General features: G+C 40.0%; 1 protein-coding gene across 1 annotated transcript; it reads right to left on the bottom strand.

Annotated features, from left to right (window-relative positions):
- Positions 1–151: 151 nt before the first annotated feature.
- On the bottom strand, positions 152–16,808 carry wipi2 (WD repeat domain, phosphoinositide interacting 2). The gene is made up of 12 exons (XM_006637112.3): positions 16,553–16,808; positions 15,013–15,095; positions 12,936–13,105; positions 12,327–12,423; positions 11,557–11,654; positions 10,611–10,703; positions 9,743–9,813; positions 8,683–8,790; positions 6,594–6,758; positions 5,505–5,612; positions 5,034–5,131; positions 152–4,514 (listed from the first exon to the last, which is right to left on the bottom strand). Exons 1-12 carry the CDS (start codon positions 16,624–16,626, stop codon positions 4,402–4,404), a joined length of 1,278 nt encoding a protein of 425 aa, XP_006637175.1. The 5' UTR covers positions 16,627–16,808; the 3' UTR covers positions 152–4,401.
- Positions 16,809–24,848: the final 8,040 nt, after the last annotated feature.

Here is a 24,848-nt window from a genome sequence, read left to right as displayed (position 1 = left end):
GCTGGTGAAAGACGAAGATCTCTATAACAATCCTGTTCGTTCTTCTTGCATGACTCTATTCATCTGACTGGTCTCTTTTGCCAGCCATAAGTAGAGCTGGATAGGATAGTTTGGCGCAAATTGTGAAAACAGATACAATCCAACAAAGCTATTTTCCCCATCTTCTATTTTATTAATTTCGGAGTGGTTAGGTTTGACAGGTTAGTACAAGTCCAGAGTTAACCTGGCATTCAAGAGTTGCATACCAGAAGCAATTTACAAAAAGTTATGAGAAACAATTTTGTTTCAACAGACCAATACACAGTATATATAACATAAAGCAGTCCATCCCTGGCTTGAGCACTTTTTTAGACTAATTTTAAGAGTTGTGTAATCACATAAAAATCCACTGAGATGTGAAGAGCTACTCAAGTGCTTTAGCCAGGTTTAGTTTGGCATGTTGTATAGCAAAGCACTGTGCAACACATCTATAACCACCCATTATCAGGAAGCCCCTGTTCCTGGTAAGGGCTGTATCAACCAAGAGCCTATTCTGGAAGCACAGGACGCAAGACAGGACTAGACCCTGGATGGGATTCCATTCCATCACAGGGAAATATCTACAACATGAATAACATTTTAGGTTAAATGTGTACAAAAATGACCATCTCTTTCTTGGTAATACACTCAAGTTTATTTACATTAAAAAAATCCATCTAGTGTTTCATTAGTTTGACAGTTCGTTCTGTGGAATGTTTTTTTTTAATCTGTGAACAAGTCATAATGCAGAGTAACAGGCAGAGCAGCGGAAATAAGCTAGACAGTTTACACAGAGCGTTTCCACTGATGCTTACTAGACACAAAAACCAAAGGCAGTGGAGCCACATCTAAAACAACAGCTCCTGTCCCCTAGAAACTATTAGGGCTTAAAACAGCAGGGAATATACCCTTGGTTAACAGTGCTGCCCCAAATCAGACCAGAGTCCCTACATCGAAAGAAGCTCTTATACCCAGGCTGTGCACCCAGGACAAACCGAATTCTCTGACCACTGTCTGCAATGCCAAACTGATCCACCCCACTATAGTGACAAATGAAATAGTTGACCTCTGCCACATTACAAACATCTTCCAGACAAAACAATTTCAACAGGAAATACCGTTCGCTCTAGTTTTAAAAAAGGAAAGAAAGGCCTTTTTGTCATTCAGTAGTGTCTGCCTCTTCTGTAACAAATGTTACATTAAAATACATAACTACTGTCAATAACTTGTCAAAAAGATTTTTTGTACATGGTGGTGTGTATTTTTCCAAGGCAATTCCTTTTTTGAGTTCACAAGCTAGTACTGTATTTATAAGGAACGATTCACATTTTTGGTACAAAAACTCAAGATGTTGTGGTTTAGTTCTGGATATTCATTGGCTGAAAAGAAAAAAATCATTACACTTGCTTCAAAATACTAAAACTGAATATCCATCTGAATGACTTCAGAACCCAGTTTTGAGAATCATGGACATCAAAACTTACACAAGGAGGCAACAGTACAAGTTATGTAGCATTACAAATCTTAACTATCCAAGGCTTAAATTAAACCAATTAAATATCCTCTTAAATAAGAATATGCTAAATAATGCAACAAACACGGCATCTTATATCTGTGAAGTCCACTTTCAGTGAGGTTTTAAACACAAGACTACAAGAGGGGAGAAAAATATACAGAAACAGTGAGTGCCTGTGAGTATCCTAAACAGTTCTTGAGAAACGTTGGCTAGTGTTAAAAACTTTTGCTACATCCTTCCAGCATGTTGCATTCATCTCTTCAATAAATCTGAAACTGCTTTACACTCCACATAGTAGGAAAGCACATTAAATGTGCTTTCAACCTAAAACTCTTTTACACATTTCACTAATTGTATAATCCAGTTTTACACTATTTTAATATTCCAGACTTGCACTGATACCGAGTTGATATCGGTTTAAAGTACAAAAGAAAAAACAACCGAAAGCCTACTGACATTTTAATTATTCTGTATGGTCAAAAGCTTTTTTTCCCCAATTTGCACATTTACCCTTAATATGAGGCGCAGTAGGGGTAAAAACTTCAGCACAGTTTAACCAACCCCCACAAAAAATAATTTGGATCTAATCTACCTTCTTTTTAGAAAAAATAAAAGCATTGCTTACCAAAACAATATATAAGACCTAAATTAAAAAACTGCACAAAATATAAAGCCTTCAAAATTATGTTTATGAGATGTAGAGATACAGTTTTGCAATTGCACTTTTCCTTTACAAACCATTCCCTGGGCGGTTTGGAATATTAATGTCTAGATTAGAGAGGCAGATTTTTCAGATCACTGTATTTAATCTAGGACCTTGCTCTTGACTACCAGTCCATCAAAAAATAATGAAACAGAAGTAGTTCCTAGTTTTGCAACAGAAAACAGATCATCTGGGAGTTATGTAGTCTCTCAGTATGCAAGGTATGTCCTAAGGTTCATTTGACCTAAATGAACTATCTGAAATAAATGTTTGCTAGCTCCATTTATTAAAAAACTGATGGTGTCCATGTAAGATTCTGGTTAGAGTTTTTCTGTTATTACTGCCCTTTTTGGCTTACTTCCCTAATCAAGAAACATCACATTACTAGTCATGGTAATGATTTCCACATCCCCGTAATTTGCGACAAAATCACAGAACAATTCAGGCTTTTCACATTTTTGGAGGAACAAGAGAAATGTGCATTAAAGCACAAACACCTGCAGCTCTTGTGTTAAACCAAAAAATGAATCCAAGCTCATTGCTTTGCATAAAGAACTTCTTGTGCCTTAAACCATACTTCTTTTGTATAGATCAGCTCTTTTTGTAGATTTGTTTTTTATTTTATACACATGCTTGAGCAGCTGGAAATTCCCTCCACCTCTAGCAAAACAAAACCAAACTATTTTATTATAACATCACAAGACAAACACTACTATTCAGATATACATTTGCTATAAGTATGCAACATTTGAAATTAAAATAGATGAAGTGTGTGAATAAAATAAGTTTGGCATTAATCAACTGTGCAGAGACATTTTATCCTAGTCTTCACACCTCACAGTGTAAGGGAGTTTTAGCTGTCTTCTCAGTTTTTTACTGTGCAAAACAAGCTACAAAAAAAATCACCAGCACATAATACTGAACTTAAACCTCAATTAAAGGTTCATCTTAAATTAGATAAGGTGAGGCTTGTCACAATCGCAGTGGCCTAACATTGTTAATGTTTTTGTTAACGATGCACAAGTACTAATAAAACTACATCAAGAAAAGCAAAATGATAGATGTGGAAATTTATTTCAGTGAAAAGTTTCATTTGTAAGCCGAGTGGCAACTTCTTTTTTTTAGACTGGCTCAGTTTTAGCTTCATCATAACCATGAATAATAATTACTGTCAGTTTGTAATAACTGCCTTACAAAGAAGTGAGTTATGGGGCTTTTTGCTGTATTTCATTTTCACCTTCATGACCAGCAATTTTTTCTGAACAATGAAATGAACAGCATTCCAGGTAGATCGAGAAGTCACAGGCTAATAAGATCTGAAATGGAACTGATAATGACATGGAAGCATGGTAATAGACATACACAAGGAGGAAGAAATTAGACTATTTCAGGTCAGCAGTCTATAGCTATTATACTGAAATGGACACTGGAAAAAGTAAATCAGAAATGTCAAAGACATTCTTCTAAAACATTAGGAACCAAATCTTGCTTATTTTAGACCCCTGGATCCATGAAGTCTATCCAATACAGGTGACAGACACCTTTTAAGTGAAACAGCTGCACAGCAGCACAAATGTGTTTGTTGCTCATTCTTTTTTAGAGGATTTTTCCCCCCCAACTACAATTGAAAGAACCACCCAAGAACTGTATTTCCCATCTGAGTGGGAATCGTAAATAAGGGGGATATACATTTATCAGTGTATAGAAGGCACATTAGGCCTTTTTCTAGTTTTCATTCATGCTAAATGTACACAGATCTAAACATCTGAATGCTCTCAATAGGAAGGTCAACTGTACACACCTGAAATCATCAATGCAAATGAAAATTAAGTGATTTCTAGTAAGTCTATACTTGGCACGTGTGCATGCAAAGCTTAGAAGCTCACGAGCTGCACAAGGCAGCTTGACTTTTTTAAAAGCAGAAATAAAGTACAGGGAGACACAGGTTTAGCAAGATTTAAAAGCCACTGGGGAAGAAAAAAAAAAACAAAAACATTATATTTATCATGAGAGATAGAATTAGGCTACAGCTAGGCTTGTTTTAAAACTTCCTGTCCTTTAATCTCTCTTCAACTTTACAAACTGGTAGCAGCACCGCAAGACAGTCCCCCCCCACTGGGCAATGTTGCACAGGTTCCCGTCTCCAGCAGCCTGCCTGGAGCGCTCAGTCAGTCTGGAGGATCATTGGTGGATGCTCATTCTCTTCATCCAGGCGCAGGGAGCTCAGGTCGTCCTCTAGGCCAGCGCCCCCCGTCGCTCCCTGATCCTCAGGGTAGCCTAGGGGATCAAGTAACACCCATCATTTGATAGAAATTTAGAGGTATAATCAAGCCTTAAATCAATTCTTTGAGACCTTCTGACCTAATCCTTATGCCTGGTTGCGATGGGGGTTATTCTTTTGCATCACTTACAGAAACAACAATGTACAACAGGATTATAGTAACCTGCTATCTTCGCTGCAGTAGCCCAGATTCTTTAAACACCACAAATATGCAAGCTGGCCAATATTAAGACTGTCTAATTAGTACTGGATAGGTAGGGGGCACATAAGGAGAAGCAAGGTAGGGACATGAGAGGAGCAACTATAGTGTTATCTGGAGAATTCTGAAATACTCTTTACATATGGATTGATAGATCTTGCATCTGCATATCACCAGCTAACTTGTAAAAGGTAAAATAAAAAAAACACCCCCTCATAAATGAAGATTTCCTGTCTTGTTTGTATTACCACTGATATTCCTTAAACTCTTTAACAACAAGGGTGTGAGACTGATCAAGTATTCAGGGCAATTTCACCTTTTGCCACAGCGGCACTGTAGGTCTGTGCCACAAGTGGACGGTCATGTGCTGTCGGCTCAAGGATTTCATTGGCTGGCTCCACACTGCCATCCAATCTAAAAGGAGGCAAGTTAAACAGGAATGAGCAGACATCCACAGCTTTGATATTCCAACCCTTTCACAACATCAAAAATGTAATATAGTAATATCATTCTAAATAAATGTTAAAATTCCTTACTTTCCCTTAATATAAAAGTAATAGAATAACATAATTCTAAAATAGATTTATAATAACATAAAACTAAAATATAAAAGTTCAGAAAAAATCAAAACCTTTTTTGCACCCTTCTACAAGTCGCTTCATGAAAGAGGGGTTTCAACTGAAATCAGAGCCTTCAGATTAGTATGAAAAATTGCTTCTTGTTCTGGATTACACTGGACTGAGACATAGTGCTTAAACTGAGAAACCTAGCAGCAAACGTGTCTTACTTGTGCTGCTTCATTAGCGTGCACTCTCCACCCTCCTGTGGGTCCAGGTTATACATGTACAGGTAACCATCTGCCGCTGCCACCAACAGACGAGGGATCTTCTGGATTCTGATACAGTAAAGAAATCCACCAACATTCACTGTGAAATGCAGTCTAGCTGGCCTTAGAGGCACATTTTAAATCCTGCATTCAATTCCAGACCATGTTAATCTTATAACAATGGTGGAGAATTATCCAAAGCCTTGCCAAGATCTTTGTTCAGTTGTCAAATGGAAAAACCCTTTGGAAGAACACTGGCTGTTTCAGTTTCCAGTGTGAAAAGGGGCTGCCACCTTAATTAGAAGTTAACATGCCGTCTACCATCTCTGCTTTAAGCATTGTCCAAATACAGATTCTGTAATGCTAATTTTGGAAAATGCGATTACTGCATTGTTGTCACAATGCAGTAAAAGAATTGTTAAGAATGCAGTAAAAGTTTGCACAACTAAAAGAATAGTAACTCTGAACGCACATATATGCAACATGACATTTCACACCAACTTAGATAAGCTGTTGATTTACTTGGGAAACTGAATGACAAAGCTTTACATTCTAACAAGTACAAGGTGACAACATAGTTTAAGCTTCCAAAAAAAATAAACTGGTTCAGAATGACAATGCACAAAGCTGTCTATACGGAAGCTGAACACTGAGAAAACACTTAATCAACTTGTCAGCATGAATTAAAAACAAAGGTGCAATTTTTCTTTCGATTCAGGGCATCATTAATTGGTCAACATGCTTTTAAATTTGCTTTCCTGTAGTGTCTTCCGGTCAAGCATCACAATTTCAGTCAATCTAAGCTTTTGATGAGATTGTACAGTTTTAAGCCCTGTTTACGGAAATAATGCTCAATGGATTTAAAATGACCTCATGATTCATGGTGACTTCATAGGACTGTAGGTGCTCATTCACTATGGTCCATTCAGAATGCAACTATTTCTACAAATAAAATGTATAAGCAGTATTATATGTATACCAGTTTTTCCAAGTTAAAACAAAGCAAAGTCTCTCTCTTTTTCACCTCTACACAGGTGTATTATTACTCACGTGGCAAGTGCACAGATATTCTTGTGCCCCGAAAATGGCAGTCTTACAGTAGCAAATGCCCTGCCCTGGTTGAACATTTCTGTGACTTGGGCTGGCAAGTAACTGGTGGATGCCATCAAGACCTTTCCAAAGTAACCAGTCCAAGTTGTGGGTTCTTCCTGGGGCCTGTAGAGTAAGGAAAGGAAGAAAAACAACCCCAAAGAATAATTATTCGGATGACAGAAAAATGACAGGAAAAAGTGATTAGTGCCATGAAATCGCGCTCACACGTAACAGAATTTTCAATAGTATAGATTGTATTTACTTCCAAAAACATCTTGTCAATAAAATCCATATAGGTATATTAATAAGAGACATTAGCAAATGTGGTTTAAATAGTAGCTTTGGAACCTCTTGAAAAAGGAACAGTAAAGCCTGAAGTTCCTCCAGATAGGATCTAGGGCAGTAATTCTCAAAGTGTGATCCGCGTGTGCCAGGTGGTCCACGAGCTGAGCTAATCATCTTTCTTAAAAAGCAAGTCTACGCTGTTTAAGTCAAAGGAAAGAATATTGCAGCGGACTCCCCCTAGGAGCACTGGTAAGAACTGCAAGCTGTAAATAGTGGGAGGCGGGACTCGTGTGTTGGTTCTAGGTATCGGGGTTTCACCAGCCGTAAGGGGACTGTGTGTCAGTAACAGGGCGAGCAGCAGCCTAGTCGTAGGCTTGGCTGGCTTGAGGGTCTGCCGAAAGGGCAAGGTTTCCATTCATTCTCCTTGGCTGTACCCTTCTGTTGCCTTTGTGTTTTAATGAAGCTTGAGTTATGGCGGACCACCTCGCCACTTCATTCTCCCCATCAGCGCCTATCGCTTCAGTGTTTTAGTTTTATGCACCACGAATGAAATGATGTCACATATTGAAAACCAGAGAGTCAGTTTGGCAGTGACGTCCTTGCCGCCCTGCAGCATTCTATTGTTGTTAGTGATGCACGGGTCGGCTTTTTTTTACCTGCACCCACCCGACCCGATTTAAAATGATAAAAGTACTGACCCAAAGCCAGTCCAAACCCGCTCCATTAGAAATTACACCAAACAATATTCGAACATTCATTTGATCAACACTTATTGAAACGGCATATCCGGATTCCTTGTTTTAAACAGACTAAAGTAGCCTAGCCTTGTGACTTTCATTTTTGTAAAGTGCTTCACAATCGATGCAGATAACGTAACCTGTGCTTTTTTCTTTTGTTGTGCTGACTAGCTTGTCAAAAGTCTCCCACCCAAGTCTTTTTTTAACCCGAGTCAACCCACGCATCACTAGTTGTCATGATTGCGTGGTTACGCTGTTAACGTTTTGATATGCGAGTGTGGTTCAACCGTTGCACTTATAATTGTTCGTACTGTTTTATTCTTACTTTTGAAGATCTTACTTTGAGTTTGAAAGTTTAAGGTGTAATTTAAAGAAGCAGTCGAAGCAGAAAAGTTATTATGGAGCACTGACTCAAATCTGGAACTCTTAAACGCAAATATAACAACGATGGTGACAGCACAAATGTGAGTAAGATGCAGACTAGAAGTGAAAATGCGAGTGAGGTCATTTGTGAACCATACCAGCAGTGCTGTCATTCTAATTCCAACAGCTTGATAAATGTGATGTGCAAGGAAGCAGAAGGTGTGCTTGATGTGATGTCTTGGTCTGCTTCCGGACATGAGACTAAAGTTGTCCAGCTTAGATCCAGAAAACACTTCTCTGATTGCTCAACAAAAGCAGCTCCATTCTTCACATTATCTTTTTAAGTAATAAAAACATTTGTAAAATATGCAGCTTCGTTTGTAACAATATTAGTACTTTTAATCAAATTTAATTCAATATTAGTTATTTTTTGTACATTAATAGGTGATGATTTTCACAGGGTAAGAAGTGGACGTAGGCATAGGTGGTCCACCGCATCTGTGACTTGGTGTAAGTGGTCCGCGGACCATAGAACTTTTGAGAATCACTGCTCTAGGCGATGTGGTACCTAAATCTGAAAACATTCATCTGAAACTCAGTGCCTTTTACAAACATTTAGTGTTTGCCACATGTGTAACACACATCTTGTACACCAAACTTACTTCTCTTTCTGTGTCTCCAGCTTAAAGATATGGACAGTCTCTGTGTTACTGGAAGCAGAAAGGAATAGTCCTTCCATACTGAATGCGAGAGAACAGATACTAACACACCTAGAAAACAAAAAAACAGGTATATTTTTGCAACTACCAATTTGTACTTGCTATTTCTAGAAATTCTCGAGTATGCAAGTGATAGACACTCAGACATCCCAAAACACTCATATATCATTGTCCAAAACACTTCCACTCATTACTGCGTTTGTGAAAACAACTCCTCAGTGTACCAGTATGTGACTTATCCTTCTTTATCTGCTAACCAAGCCTAATTCTTTGATACAGGCATTACATAAATTATTCATTATGTTATCAACTGTCAACTATCAGATCAGGCTGTAAGCAAAACCTACACTGGAATGGAAGGTCTGATATTTCAAAAGATATAAGTTAGAGGAGATCAAGTCAACTGGAATCTCTACAGATGATAGCTGCTGTGGGCAGCTGGACATAAGTTTGTCTAGGAACAAATAATAGGTTTATTCCATGCTGAAAAGAGAAGAAAGAAACAACATTTCGTCTGTGGAGCCTTCTTTGGGTGTGAGAAGGCACCACAGCCGAAATGTTGCTTTTTCTTTCTTCTCTTTTCAGCATGGAATAAACCCATTACTTGTTCCTTTGCAGCCTACGCATGCTGACACATCTAACCACCTGAAATACTATAAATTTGTATATATTCTACAGTGATTTTTGATGCACAATGAGAGCTATTTTTACAAGTTTTTATTTTGTTTTGACCTGCACGTGATGTTTTAGCAAGTACGTGAATTATGATTAATCTGTAAAGCAGCTGAGTCTAAAATGTTGCACAAAATACTATCCCACAACTATTAAGAAGAGATTGATGAAGAGAACTACACCGTTGCTTCATTAAGAAATATCATGAGCTAAAAGGCAATGGAACTGAATGTCATAAAAAAGGTTTCCATTAATTACTTCCGTAACTTAATAAGAATTATGTATTACTGAATGTTGAAACAGCAGAGTGTGATCAAAGACTTCTGCCCACCTTTTCACTCCCCTCCTGAACTCAAAGAGTTTCTGTCCTTCTGGAATGGAAAACACTCGGATCACAGTTCCCTGGAGAGATTGCACAATGAGACAATGGGAACCTCCTGCAGTCAACACTCTTTACTATACCTAGACTGCCATATGTCATGGTATACTGTGCTGTTGTCAAATAACGCCAGCACTTAAAAGTGAATCAATGGTAACACCTGCAGGCTAAGAACTATTACTCTTTTATTTAATCTCTTCATGCAGATTCAAAGCGTCTGCAACAGCATTCAAACATGATCCATTTAGATGAGGAAAAAAAAGATTCAAAATCAATCACAGCAGACATAACATTTTAAGCCAAATCACCAAAAGAAATACACCTCATATCAATTACCACAATATTAGATAAGAATAACCTGAAATGTAAAATTTCCTAATTTTATTGACTTCTCTTTTTTGATTGTATTGTGGACATAAGACACCAGTCTCTTAAGGTAATGTAATAATGCCAAGATAAAAAGGCCAGGAGCTTAAGGGTCTCCTTGACAATTCATCTTTCCGTATGGGCAGTTTCTTGTGTACAGAGAGGGGGTTTAGTGAGTTGGATGGCCTTGAAAAACAAAGCCGCTCTATCTGTTTTGTCCTTTATCTGCTTCACAGAATGTAACCTCAAATCCTACTCCCCATTCTTCTTGGAATTCTAAAAAAACAACAAAGCATTTCACTTCACTGTCTGGGTGAGGCTTTCTGAGGCAGCACAAGGGGGTAGATGGGAAAAGAAATTCAAGCAAAGCACCACACAACAATGCCATGAAACTGGCATCCTGAGTTCGCATAGGCTTAAAAGTTAATGAAAGTAAAAGACTCAGTGTGCAGACCTTCTCTGAGGCTGTTGCGAGCTTGGAGCCACTTGCATCGAAAGCCAGCGCTGCCAAGGGACTGTCATGGGCTGGGATCATATTAGCAGCACGCTAGAAAACGGGGAGGTATCTGATTACTTGACAGTACAAAGCTTACCCATCACTTACTGTAAATTACTGATCAGAAGTTTCAATTTTAAACTTTCTGTACACAGTTGTGAAGTGCTGAAACAATGGCAGTTCCTTTTCATTAAAAAAAAACACATGACCAGTATGCATCATCATCTTATGTTTACTTTCAGTTCATAATTTCTTCCAGTAACATAAGCATGCTTGGATTTATTCCCTTACTTTAAAAATGGACACTTTAATTACAACCTGAAACAACTGACATACAAAAATTAAATATCCACTTACTCCTTCATAGTTCTCAAATTTGCTCATTGCTGTGCAACACCTAGTGTGCAATGATTCAAGGTTACTAGCTATTTTGTTGTCTCTTCTAAAAACACTGGAGAAGGTTTATTTTCAAAGTTATGCTTTACTTCAACATCACAATAAGTAGGTTAGCAATAAAAGTACTATTTTGGATAGAAAGGGCTCATGCTAGAAATATTTAGGTTTTTTTCCCCAATGTGTAATATTATCTTGAACCCACTGATCTGTCTGAGCATTCAAGCAGTTGGTTTCAGTACTCCTACTTAGACTGTGCTCTACACAGACAGCTGACAAGAAGCTTGTTGACCACTTTTACTAAATAAATAGTAGGTATAAAGTGATTTTTAATTCTCTGCTGTTTTTAAGTAGACTGTGAAAACATATAACAATAACATTAATAAATAAAGAAATTATTAGTTTCCTGAAAGAAATTTTTCTTTTGTTGTATATAGAACCAGAAGGAGCCACAAAATACACAGTAGGGCAAATAATTAAATAGGTCCCCACACAGGAGTAAGTTACTTACCAGATTGATTGTGTCAAAAACTTGCACTTCTCCTATTGATGCACTACCAGGATACCCCAAGTAGCAATTATCATTGTTGATTGACAGTGCACACAGGCCTACAGAAAAGATGTTGAGGATTAGATACTGCCACAATAAAAAGAAATAGATATCTGTCAGTTCTTCTCCAAACTGCTCGGCCTCTGAGACAGGGGTCGAGTTTCCGTTGTTTCTGCTTCTCAGCACTCCAATATACAGAAATGTTCAAGGTAAATACTAGCTCACACTCCAGAAATATTCTTAAATCTTGCAGCTGCCAGACAAAGGAAGTGAAACCACAGGGTGGGCCATCAATATTTTTATACGAGCACCATGTTCCTTCTTCATTTCTGATTCTACAAATATTCAATTGTGCAAACTCTGCAAGATACTCTATTTTGTTTTAGTTTAAATGTATTAGATGTGCTGAGGAACTCTTCCTCAAATATGGGAATTAACTCTAAATGCGTACTGCTAAGAAGTGCAGACCTATAGCCATGAACAGAACACTTAGGCCTGTTTAATAGTAGTTGCCCTCCTCTCCATGTTTCCTCACATCTCCATGTGAAGGATCTAATCAGAAAACATTAGTAGAAATATGCAAAACTAGTGTAGAACAATTCTGTATGTCTTTGTCCTCTGGCTTCTCCTTTCTTTAACTTATAAATACATAAGCTCTTGACAGATAGGCCTTTTCATTTTACAACAATCCACAATCCAGTACAGAGCTACAAAAAAACCACAATGCCTACCTGAAGGGTTAGGTGGGGTCTCTCTTATGGTATGCAGTACTTTCATATCTCGGATATTGTGGATATAAAGAGATTCTTCCAGGCATACTATCAGCCTCTGCAGAAATAAAGTAGTATTAAAAAACTTAAAACTTTGTGTAACAGGTTAATTCCAGTATAGAATAACTTATTCCAAACTATACTTCTCATAGGAGAGAATCCTTGATTTCAGTGTCCTGTGATAACAGTACATTTGACATTTTATAGGCCCAATCATAAAGCAGAATACATGCAGCTAACATTTTGGTAAGCAATTACTCTTCTAGCTGTTAATGGATCACAGAGATGCTTAAATAGGGTATAAATAATACTGTCACATAGCTGCTATTTAGAATGAAGGCAAACATCTGAATATCAAACACCGAAATATGGTAACTCTAAACTGCAATAAAAATGCAATAAACTTATCGGACATGGAATGGGATAAATGGCATTAAAACAAAAGGCATAATCCCTAATCTACAAACTGACTGTCAATCTTTTTAAATTTCTTCTAACAAATAGCATAAAATCAGATATTACCACCATATTTCTCTGTAAAATGTTTCACCCAATAGGTGAACCTTTTACCTGTCTATTGAGCTTCACAGCCAAGATGGTATTGGAATAGCTGTAGTTGCAAATCTCTGTCCCTTTCTTAAAGTGACACACTTTGAGCTTCCTGGGTGCTTTAAGGCTAACAATTGCAACCAAACTGCTTGAGAACAGTCTTTCCACAATGCACACATCTTCGGTATCAGCTGAAGGGAAAAAGCAGGAGAACAATGATGTTGCAAAGAACAGGTTAAATGGTCAAAAGTGCCTTCCATAGCTGTCCAAATGCCAAGCGTTACAAACATACAGTGTGAAAGAATCCCGAAACAGTAAACTACAGTATGTAACAGTAAACCAGGTCACATGTACTCCAGTTTGCCAACCTTGAAATATTGTTTTTATTGTCAGAGACCATTTCATCTATACAAACATCTTTTTATGGACGCAACTTTCAAGAAGAAATGGTGAGCAGAGGAATGCCTCATAACAGGTATTTATGAGTACCTGAGACCAGGAGTTCACTCACTCACCGCATATTTCAATGCATTTTTCTTTCCTTCAAGCCACAAATGCAAAACCTATAACACTGTTTTTTCATCAGCTATACTTTTATTGTATTTTGAAGATTTACAGTAACTAATCCTTTTTTAAAAATGATATATACTGCAACTCTACATTGTTAACCTGAAAATCAACTGTATACAATTAAATCTAAAGCTGTCCAACGCCAGTAACACTGATCCTATAAAATATATTCTACCATCATAAAGTACATTACACCTGATGCATGTCCTTATATAGCCAATAACTTTCATTGAAATCCTCTGCATACCACAGCACGTTTGTTATTAGCTTGCTGCAAATTGTCATCTAGTGACTTTTTATTTTTCCTGCTGCCTCATTTTAACATATACTTTCACACAGGAACCACAGATGCACCTCAAACAGGTCTGTTCTCTCTCTTCCTGAAGGAAAAAAATCAAGTGACAACTGTGCTACACATTAAAATGCAATTCAAGACCCCAGTCTTTTCTCTTTTGCTAGAATTTCATTCATTTCAACCTCTTGTTAGCAGTTTTACCACTTTGCAAACCGATCTTGTGAAATTTCAGGAGCTAAACTAAAGGTGGACCTGGTCTATACTGACAAGGGAGATCTACACCCCCAGCATGATAACAGGACACACCATGCGGTACAAGTTTGTGTTCTTCAGAAAGATGTTTAAAAAGAGGTTATGACTACATGTGTATTATTGATCCCCTGGCTCAGTTCAAAGGACAGGGATGTACACAGGTGTTATCCCCCATGTCTGGGCTAAATTTGCCAGTAGCCATGTCACCCTGCAATTCACATCTGGCAACCCACTGAAGCTAAGCAGGTGTGAACCTAGGTCAATTCCCCAGATGGGTGACCTCCTGGGAAAAGCTAAGGTTGCTGCTGGAAGAGGTGTTAGTGGGGCCAGCAGGGGGCGCTCACCCTGCGGTCTATGTGGGTCCTAATGCCCCTCTATAGTGACGGGGCTTCATCACTCTGTTCTCCTCTCCACCGAGAACTGGTGTGTGGTGAGCGTTCAGGCGCACTATGGTTGCCATCGCATCATCCAGGTGGGGCTGCACATTGGTGGTGGTGGAGGGGAGTCCCCATTACCTGTAAAGTCCTTTGAGTGGAGTATCAAGAAAAGCGCTATATCTGTGTAAGCAATTATTATTATTAAATTTCAATCAGTTTGTACAATCTGGTCTCCACAAGCTCCCACTTAATTAATTTAGTGACAAATGTCTCACTTCTACACCCGATCTCCTGTGTATTGGGGCTGCTGGCACACAAAGGTTGCTACGTGTTACCCAAGTGAGTACTGCTCTTCAGTGATGGATAAAATGAAAAACATTCTTTCGTATATGTAAAGCGCTGTAAAATTGCAAGTAACTATAAAGCTATTCTGACTACTAATACTGTTTTTTTCCTCACAAAACTCCCAACAGTACTTTAAACCTTGTGACTGCAGCAAGTGATAAAAAAGTGAATCATGAATTTAAAAAGTATTTTTTACTCCAGAAGGACTTTAGTAACACATAACCTAGACAGTGCAGAATTGCAAGTAAATCTTACTTACTGCATTCATATATCTGTTCTAGTTTATCAACTGAAGACAGGGAGAAGAACTTATAGCCAGATTTGGTGCCAACCGCTAAGGACCTGCAAAGGGAAATTAAATATTTTAACTTTTGAGAAGGACGGCACATTGTTTCTGGTTAAAATAATATAATGCACTTTTATAAATAAATTTAAATAAGATCTTGCCTGCACTCACTCTGTTCCATTTTTATTAACAGTTAACTTGCATGTAATTTCAGTTTAAACAATAAAATAATTTTACAATACATGGTTATTTTTCCATTCACATATTCCCAAATTATATTACCAATGTAACCTACAGTACAAGAGGCAGGGTTACAACACAACCACCAGAAAGCATGTACTGTTTTGCACTGTGGCACTGAATTGATGAAGCCTTGATGCAAAGCAGTAGAAACTAATTATTAATAAAAACAGGGAAAAAAAAAACATTTAACAGAATCAGGCTAAAATCACCTTTTAAAAAGCACCATTACGCGAGTCCTGGTTTATCGAAATTGCTAAAAAACTGCGATTACCATCTATACCCGTTTAAAAAGGAAGATCAAACAATAGAACACAGAACTTCCTGCTTATCGAAAGATATTGTAAGTGCACGTGTTGACGGAGGCTAGCAAAGTGCAGTATTAGATCGCTTCAAAAACTAAACATTGTAAAACAACACCAATTACAAGGAATGGGGGACTACTTAATGGAATATCAAGAGCAACAGGCTAGAATAAAGGCCACACAAACTTTGAGGCTCCAATAATCCCTGATCAAACTACCACCAGGGCCATTTTAGTGTTACACCAGCACAAAGAATAACTTGGCCTAGTGCACGTAGTTTGCCATTATAGTTCCTAAACGGGGACTTGAAAGGAATGTTCTAAATTAAAATTTGCCTTAATTTCGAGCGTTGTTGAAAATATTTCCTTAGGCCCTTCAGTCTCAGCTGACCTGTTGCACTTCTTTAAAAAATCGTCGCTCACTGCAAGTGCAACGCTGGTTTCGAGAATTCTAGCTGCGTGCTCAGGCACATCTTAAAAACGACACTTGAAAAGAGCAAAAACCATACCCAAATCATACGTCCAACATGCTCCCCAGACCTTTATAACATGCCTACATCGTGAATAACAGCAATGCTGAATCCGAAAACGTGCTTTGTCATTTCACGCGTTGGGTCTTGTCAAGACAGTAGTCAGCTCGCCCGACACCGACACACATAAAAATACAATAATAAACACCTGAGCCGCTTTTGTGATTTCACAGCATTATTATTTGAACTACGCTATTCCAGAAATGGCACAACGCGAAAACATGACCACGACTACCCACCGTAAGAGGTGTCTTTATTTTATATGCATGTCTGTTGACGGAAATATTGGGCAGCCTTTTTATTAGCTTAAGTTCTGTCACTAAAATAATTAATGACTACCGCCTGAACATCGCTAACAGACCAATTTAAGCGTCTCCTGGAGCCTACAGGCCCCTCTATCCCCGTCGTTTCTGTGACCCTACCCCCTGACCCTCCTTACGTGTTGTCCTGGTTGAAGTTGGCAAAGAGGAGCTGGCTGCAGCCGGCCTCCCCGCTCTGACTGGCCAGGTTCATGGGCTCCACAGCATCTACAGATATAACATCAGCAGGAATTACAGCAATCGTCGTTCGGATGCTAAAATCCTCGCCGCATAGTCAACACTCCTCACCACCGCATCCTCTCCGTTAGTTTCCCCGATTGTTGTTGTTTTGCTCAGGCTCTGTTGCCTGTTGTCTCCGCGCATGCGCGTTAGGGCCAGTGCGCTGGGGACCAAACCACAATAGCCCGTTTGAGGTGGATAACAAATTGCTGATTCTGCAGGGGTTTTTCATTTTAATAGATATTTTCGCCGCCGATGACCTTGTCGTGGCTATATTTTCAAAGGATTTCAATATTTTAATTCAATTACATTATGCGTTTGTCCGTTTTCATTCTGACAATTCCCTGGACACACCGTATCACCCCATTCACCAGCGCTAGTTACCTTCCTGTTCTGTTCTCGCACAGGCTAGGTAAATTAGACAGTAGACAGCGCCCACCCCTGGAACAGCTGGGTGAGTGGTGCAGTACTGTTGACTTTAGTACGGTATGGGTCGTGCTCATTCAATGCTGTTGCTTGGAGGTTGGGATAATCAGACACATAACGTAATTGCCACAACAGAAAGTTATTTGAAGTATTGGAATTTGGACAATATTCAGTGTTGCGGACAGAAAAATATGAGAAGAAATGATTTTAAAGTGGCCTTAAATATAACGTATTGAAAATAAATATTTCTCTGTCAACCAAAACCTGGTTGTCCAAGTTATAAATCGACAAATGGTAGCTTATAATTAGTGATAATATAAATATATATTAGTATTTTTAATATCTAGCTATTAATGTTTGCTGAAATGCATGCAAACACAATATTTGGAAGAAGTCAGTTAATGGGAAGGTCGCGTGTGATTTAAGAATTCAAAACGTTAATTTTTTTAAAATTTTGGAGCCTGTGTGTGACCCAGTGGTGAATAGTGGACTGTTATGCCAAATCCACTAGATGGCTCTACCTCTTAGCTCGCGGTTCCTGTCAGTTGATTCCAGCGTTCTGCGCATGGGCAGTAGGGACTAAGAAGCAGTGAGTTAAAGTTAAAAAGAACCCGAAATTTCTACAGAGAGTTGTAACGTTCTCAGTGAGGGCTGAGAGGTGACCTGCGCAGCCTGTGAGCGGCTTATTTCTGCACGCACTGCGTGAACCACTGCCGTATTTTGTGTATATAGAAATATCGTTATATGTCATTTCTTTTGTTTTTTTTTATTTTTATTTTTTTAACTAAGAACAGATCAGACCACATACTCACCTAGAAATAAAGAACCCCAAATTATATATACTAGCCCTTAAGTGTCCTGTGCTAATTATTCTTTACCAGGCTACACAATTTTGGTACCAGGAGTGGGGTGAGACGCTGTCCATGTCCCTGCCACATCAGTAGCTACTGTCTTAGCTAAAAGGCTCAGACCCATGAGAGAGGGCAATGTAAAAATTCTGTTGGAGCCTTTGAATGTGCCTTTGCCGGGTGGCCTGATTGTCATGCCTATGGTTGTGTCCTCTCACAGTCATATGGTGCAAGTACAAGTCATAAACTTCTCACAGGAAGATGTTTGGCTCAGGCCAAGAACCAAGTTAGGTATTCTGTCCCCAGTCAAGCAGACGGACAGTATCCAGCAGTGTGCATTTTCAGCGTGTATCTGCTAGTGTTGAGCAAGTTACTGTAAGCAGAAAGATATCACTGCCATCGGAAAACAGTTTACAACAGATACTAGATAAACTTGATGTGGGTGGGATCCCCGAACAACAAGCAAAGTTGGGTGTTTTACTAGCCAGTTATGCTGAGGTATTTGTCCTTGAAGATGAAGATCTTGGTTATACTAACAAGGTCCAGCATGAGATCCACCTAGTGGATGACATACCATGGAAACAGCCATATCGCCAGATTCCGCCAAACCAGTACAAAGAGGTTAGGGAGCACATAACCAAACTTTTGAAGAAAGGGGTGATACAGGAGAGCATCAGCTCTTAATGCTTCGCCAATAGTCCTTGTCAGGAAAACAGATGAAACCCTCAGATTGTGTGTGGATTATAGGAAGCTTAATACAAAGACCAAGCGTGATGCTTTCCCGTAACCACGCATTGATGAAAGTTTTGACGCACTCTGCAGTGCCAAGTTCTTCTCGACGATCGATCTAGCCAGTGGTTACCATCAAGTCGCTATGCATGAAAGGGACAGACAAAAAACTGCATTTTCAACCCCCTTTGGGTTGTACGAGTACCTGAGGATGCCTTTTGGGGTCTGTAATGGTCCTGCTACGTTACAAAGATTGATGCAAGCTATCATGCATGACCTTGTGTTCCAGATCTTGCTAGTCTACCTTGATGATATCTTGGTGTTCTCTCCGGATTTTGGTGGCCATCTAGAAAGGCTAGAGACAGTACTGAAGTGACTGAAGGAAACTGGGCTGAAGGTTAAGCTTGAAAAGTGCCATTTCCTCCAGTCAGAAGTGCGGTTCCTTGGCCATCAAATATCTGCAGATGGAATAGGTACGGATCCAGACAAGGTAGCGGCAGTAAGACAGTGGAAGGTACCCAGCACAGTCAAAGAGCTGCGGTCATTTACAGGCTTTTGCAGTTATTATAGAAGGTTTATAGAGGGTTTCTCCTCGATGTAGTCAACTCTTGTTTAAGAGAAGGAAATCCAACTAGATCCAAGCAACTTTTCAGCAGTTCACGGACAAAAGCGTTCATGTTCAAAAGTTCAGTTCAAAAGCACGTCAAGGTGCTTTTGAAAAGCTTAAGGATAGATTGACCAGTGCCCCGCTGTTAGGCTATGCTGACTTCACCCGCCCTTTCATTGTGGAAACTGATGCAGGTAGCCTTGGCTTAGGTGCAGTTCTCTCCCAACAGCAAGGAGATAGGAAAAGGGTGGTCGCGTATGCTAGTAGGCGCCTTCGCAGTGCCGAAAAGAACGATAGGAACTACAGCAGCATGAAGTTAGAACTACTAGCCCTTAAGTGGGCTGTGGCAGAAAAATTTAGAGGTTACCTCCTGGGATCTAAGTTCGTCATTATAACGCACAACAACCCTTTGTGTCATCTTTCCACAACAAACCTAGGTGCAATAGAGCAAAGGTGGGTGGCTCAGCTATCTGTTTTTGATTTTGAAATAAAGTACTGCCCAGGACGCTGCAACACTACTGCTGATGCCCTCTCTAGGCAGCCATTTGCAGGGGAGCCTGAACTTGACCCTGATGATGTTGAATATGATGATTGTGTGGCTATCTGTAATGTTGTCAGCAGAGGCACACCCCTGGAGCCAGATTTGGTGGCAGCCGGTATGAAATGCTACAAAATAAGACAGATCTGTGTTTTGGAAACAGGAGTGGATAACTTGAACAAGTCACAGAGTAACACCCAAACTTTCCCAGGGTATACAAAGAAGGAGCTCCGTCGGTTTCAAGATGCTGATCCCTCTCTCAGTGCTTTCCGGATGTTCTGGAATCAGCAGAAAAAAACAGGGAATAAGGAGAGATCAAAGTTGCCTAAATCTACCTTGTCTTTGTTGAAACAGTGGCATTGGGTGCGAGAGCGTGATGGGCTTTTGTACAGGGTGATTGAAGATCCTCATGTTGGTGAATGTTTCCAACTCCTCCTGCCTGATTGTATGAAAGATCAAATATTGGAAAGTGTACATGACCAGATGGGTCATCAAGGAATTGAACGCACTCAGAATCTGTTGGGACAGAGATGCTTTTGGGTGGGCATGTACTGTATAATGATGTGGAACAGTGGGTCAAAAAGTGTCAAAGGTGTATCCTGACCAAAATGCCACAGCCAAAGATCCAGGCACCCATCAAACCATTTATAGCTACTAGGCCTTTAGAGGTTGTTGCTGTCCACTACACGGTCCTCGAGCCAGCCTCTGATGGGCGGGAGAATGTGTTGGTAGTTACTGACGTGTTTACCAAGTTTACACAGGCTTTCCCGACTCGTGATCAGAAGGCAGACACTACGGCGAAAGTCCTCCTGAAAGAATGGTTTATGAAATTTGGATGCCCTGAAAGGTTGCATAGTGACCAGGGAAAAACCTTTGAGAGTCAGGTAGTTGCAGAGCTGTGTAAACTTTACGGAGTGAAGAAAACACGCACCAGTCCTTTCCATCCTCAAGGAAACCCACACTGTGAACAGTTCAACAGGACCCTACATTACCTTTTACGCATGTTGCCTCCTGAGAAGAAGCGCCGTTGGCCAGAACATCTGCCGGAGTTAGTCTATGCCTACAATGTGACACCTCACGCTAGTACGGGATATTCGCATTACTTCCTTCTGTATGGAGTGCATCCTCACTTACCTGTTGATGCGTTACTGGGCCAGGAGGAGGTGCTGGATAAAAGACATGATTGGCTGGTGGTCCACCAGGAACGGTTGAACGAAGTACATGCCCGAGCTAAAGAGTACGCAGAACAAAAAGCTGTGGAAAGAGTTGCACTGCAAGAAGACAAAGTGTTCTGTCCCCCAGTTTGTGCAGGTCAGCTGGTTTATCTGAGACACTGACCGTTGGGCAGAAATAAGATACAGGATGCTTGGGGACCTACTGTGTATAGGGTGGTAGAGGTGCAGGGTACGACACACGCAGTAGAACCATTGGAAGGTGGTCCTATAAAGCGGGTACACAGGGTTAATTTAAGGCCATGTGTGGGCCCTGTCCCAGCCCCCAGGTGTGTTAAAAACCGGTCCCCCACAGGAATCTCTGTTAGCACCCTTCCAAAGTCTCTGCCAGAGTTTGTAGTGTTGGAGGAGGTTTCGCTTCCAAGATTAACTCAGGAGGGTGTTCCCTGAGTCATTAGATGTTGCTAGTGCTGAGGATCCCTGTGGTAGTGAAGTGTTCTCTGAGCCTCTTAGGTTTGAACCTGCTCCTGAATCTACAGGTGCTGTGCAGGTTAGGACTGGGGCTGACACCGTGCCTTCTAGGGCTGAGCCTACTACCAGCTCCTCTCCTAGTGACCGTGTAGTAAATGTACCTACTCCTGTTCCACACAGAAGTCGTAGGGCCAATGCTGGGGTGCACACTAATCCTTTTCATGAACCCAAGTCTGTCTGTAATGCGATCTCCTTAACTCCAGAAGTCTTTTCCCAGATGATAGCAAACTTAAGTGCTGTCCTTTTTAGGGAGGCAGTCAAGGGGGTGAAGGGTTGATAGTCAGCGCGACGTTGACTATGCAGCAGGGGAGAATGTGACCCAGTGGTGAATAGCGGACTGTTATGCCAAATCCGCTAGATGGCTCTACCTCTTAACTCGCGGTTCCTGTCAGTTGATTCCAGCGTTCTGCGCATGGGCAGTAGGGACTAAGAAGCAGTGAGTTAAAGTTAAAAAGAACCCGAAATTTCTACAGAGAGTTGTAACGTTCTCAGTGAGGGCTGAGAGGTGACCTGCGCAGCCTGTGAGCGGCTTATTTCTGCACGCACTGCGTGAACCACTGCCGTATTTTCTGTATATAGAAATATCGTTATATGTCATTTCTTTTGTTTTTTTATTTTTATTTTTTTTTAACTAAGAACAGATCAGACCACATACTCACCTGGAAATAAAGAACCCCAAATTATATTTGTGTCCTGTGCTAATTATTCTTTGCCAGGCTACATGTATTTAACAGCAAGTAAGCCGATGTGAGAGTAGGTAGTTCTGACGAGAAAATAAGAGTACTTTATTTTTCATCCTGAAAACTTTTCATGAGAAGGAAACCATGCCTGGAATCACCGATATGTCCCACCGGAGAAGCGCAGCAGCAACCATATTGCCAATCGGTATCTTACAGACAAGGTGGAAGAAAGTGTTAGAAGTGAATAGTGTAGTGCTCATTTTAAAACAGTTAAAAACACTTTAGCTGTTATGTTCTCACAAGCAGGGTATGGCACCTAACCCATCCAGTCTCTTGTAGCTTATTGAATTTAGAACCACATTATTTTTGTTAATGCTCCTAATCAATAGAGTGCGTTATTTAACATGAATGTTGATGAGTGTAAACCTCGTTGTAAAGTTACTGTAACGCAGCGGGTTTGGCGTAGATGGACATAGGAAGTTAGGCTCTTAACTGAGAACATGGTGCTTTCTTAATTGACGTTCGTCCGGCAAAGCAACCACAACAGAGGGAGAGGGAGAGAGAAACAAAAGTCTACGAAACACTGGGGTCAATTCGGGTACAGTTATACAGGGATAGGGTGGTAATCGGGGGCATGTATAAAAGGGTTGCAAAATCAGGGAAACTACATAAGTCTGGGCGATCTCGCGACTGTGTACACTTGTTCTACAATTGGTCAGCTGCACTGGCCAGTGGCTCTCCTAGTCTGTGCCCTGGCCATTACTGCTCACGTTCTGCCCCTCGCCATCCACGCCAGCCGGGCGCTCTTCGGCCTCAATGCTAGGCGAGGGCGCTACATTACTTTTGACTCATTAATCTGTTAAAAGATCCGAACTTCACTTGCCCTTTAGTTACACTGTCTAGATTTTGTAGTGTCTAAATTTACAACTAGTCTAGACTTTATCGTAACCTAAAAAGTTATTTTTTAACACATATTATGCAAAATTATTAAACCCCTAACAGCAACCGAATGCACAGAGAAGCAGAATTATCTGTACAAACGCAGCTTCTTTAAAAAAAAAACACAAAGGCCTCATCTTTTTTGTCGAGTATCTTGCAGGTTTGGTCGTGGTGCTGATGATTCGCCAGTAGAGGGCTTAGGGAGCAACATCTTAAAACAAGATTTCATTGTCATTTTCTAAGAATGAAACGTTCTGTTCGTTCTCACCTTTTCAGAATATTATTCCAAAAACCTTTTTCAGAATGCTACAAATTTTGTAATGTGTGTAATGTTATTGGTGGAATACCAACATTAGTTCACTTGCCAAATCATTGACCAGAAATAGATTTCTTAGGTCCTAAAAACATAAGAAATAATAATTTAGGACAAAACATGGTTGATACTTGTGTATTTTCGAAAGCCACCAAGATTTTATTATTTTTTATATTGATGTGGTGACTGGATAGAGTGCAAAAACACAAGTGTATTATATTACTGGAATAAAATCTCAGTAAAATAGGGTGAGTTATCATGTTGCGCATCTCGATTGAATCTAGCTGGTGTCTTCTGTTTAGGTGATGATGTGCATTCCAAGTTGTGTGCACCCATGGTCGTAGTCACACAGAGTTGGAGTATCTGGACAAGTTATCAGAGAGACCTCCATTTAAAATCTAAAATATTAATTTGCTTAATTTAAAAAAACAGGAAAAAAGAAACAGCCATCTGGGGGCATTGCAATGTGTGGTTTGCAGGATGATTGGCTTTCTGGATGGGAACAGCCAGATGGGAGAGTTCACTTGTGAACACTTTCTTTTGAGCATCTCAAACTCCAAGATATCTTGACTTGAGCTTACTAACTAGTTTACTAACACCTAAACACAGAATTAGCAGAATTGCAAGAAGTAGGCAAGAGGCCTTAGAGGGAGATTATGCACACACCATGGACAGGGGTGCAGGAGGCTTCAGACCAGAGAGGCCGGAAGAGCTTACTAACACTTGAGTTAGTGGTAGTGGGGGACTCAATAACTGGAGATTTAGGCAATGTTATATGCACAAGCAATGGATAGTTTTGTATTGTGTAGCCTCTGCTTAGTGTCCAGCTTGCAGACCTCCATGAGCAAATGGGCAGGATCCAAGCTAGGGTGGATCAACTTGTCAGGGTCCATGTAGTAACAAATGAAATTATAAAAGGAGAGGTTAACAGTTCTGAAAGACTTCTTTAAGCAGCAGATTGTCTACAAATGAATATATAGTTTCTTCAGGAATATTTTGAGTGTCATATACAAGCCAAGTTAAGCAAAGAGAAATAAGGAGATTTAACACATGGGCAGAAGATTGGTGCAGGTAAGAGGTGTTTAGGGTTATGGAGTATTTGGGGCCCTGGAACAAATGGGACCTGTTCTAATGTACAGGCAGAACGGGTTGCACTTGAAGCAGAGGAACACCAAAGTGTTGAAGAACCTTATGTTTAGAGTGGTTGAGCAATGGCACTGGCTAATGGGGTCAGAAAAGGCCTGGGCCACTAAGAAAAAAATTAAGAGATAACAAACTCATTCTTAATGCTAGAAGTATAACAAATACAAATGCAAAAACACAAGGCTACTGCATTAACAGAAAACTGTGACATTATAAGAAACACTAGAACATGGCTGGGGATTAATAATGGGGAAAAATATCAAAGTATTA

This window comes from Lepisosteus oculatus, chromosome 19, assembly GCF_040954835.1.
Source record: "Lepisosteus oculatus isolate fLepOcu1 chromosome 19, fLepOcu1.hap2, whole genome shotgun sequence".
NCBI classification, from domain to species: Eukaryota; Metazoa; Chordata; class Actinopteri; order Semionotiformes; family Lepisosteidae; genus Lepisosteus; species Lepisosteus oculatus.
The sequence above is the reverse complement of the archived record's forward strand: the minus strand, read 5'-3'. Positions and strand labels throughout refer to the sequence as shown.

Coding starts and splice junctions, on each gene's coding strand:
- wipi2 (XM_006637112.3), bottom strand. CDS start 16,626: ATGAACCTGGCCAGTCAGAGCGGGGAGGCCGGCTGCAGCCAGCTCCTC. Junction 13,106..15,012: donor AGAACAGATATATGAATGCA/GTAAGTAAGATT, acceptor TTTTCCCTTCAG/CTGATACCGAAGATGTGTGC. Junction 5,132..5,504: donor ACGCTAATGAAGCAGCACAA/GTAAGACACGTT, acceptor GCCTCCTTTTAG/ATTGGATGGCAGTGTGGAGC.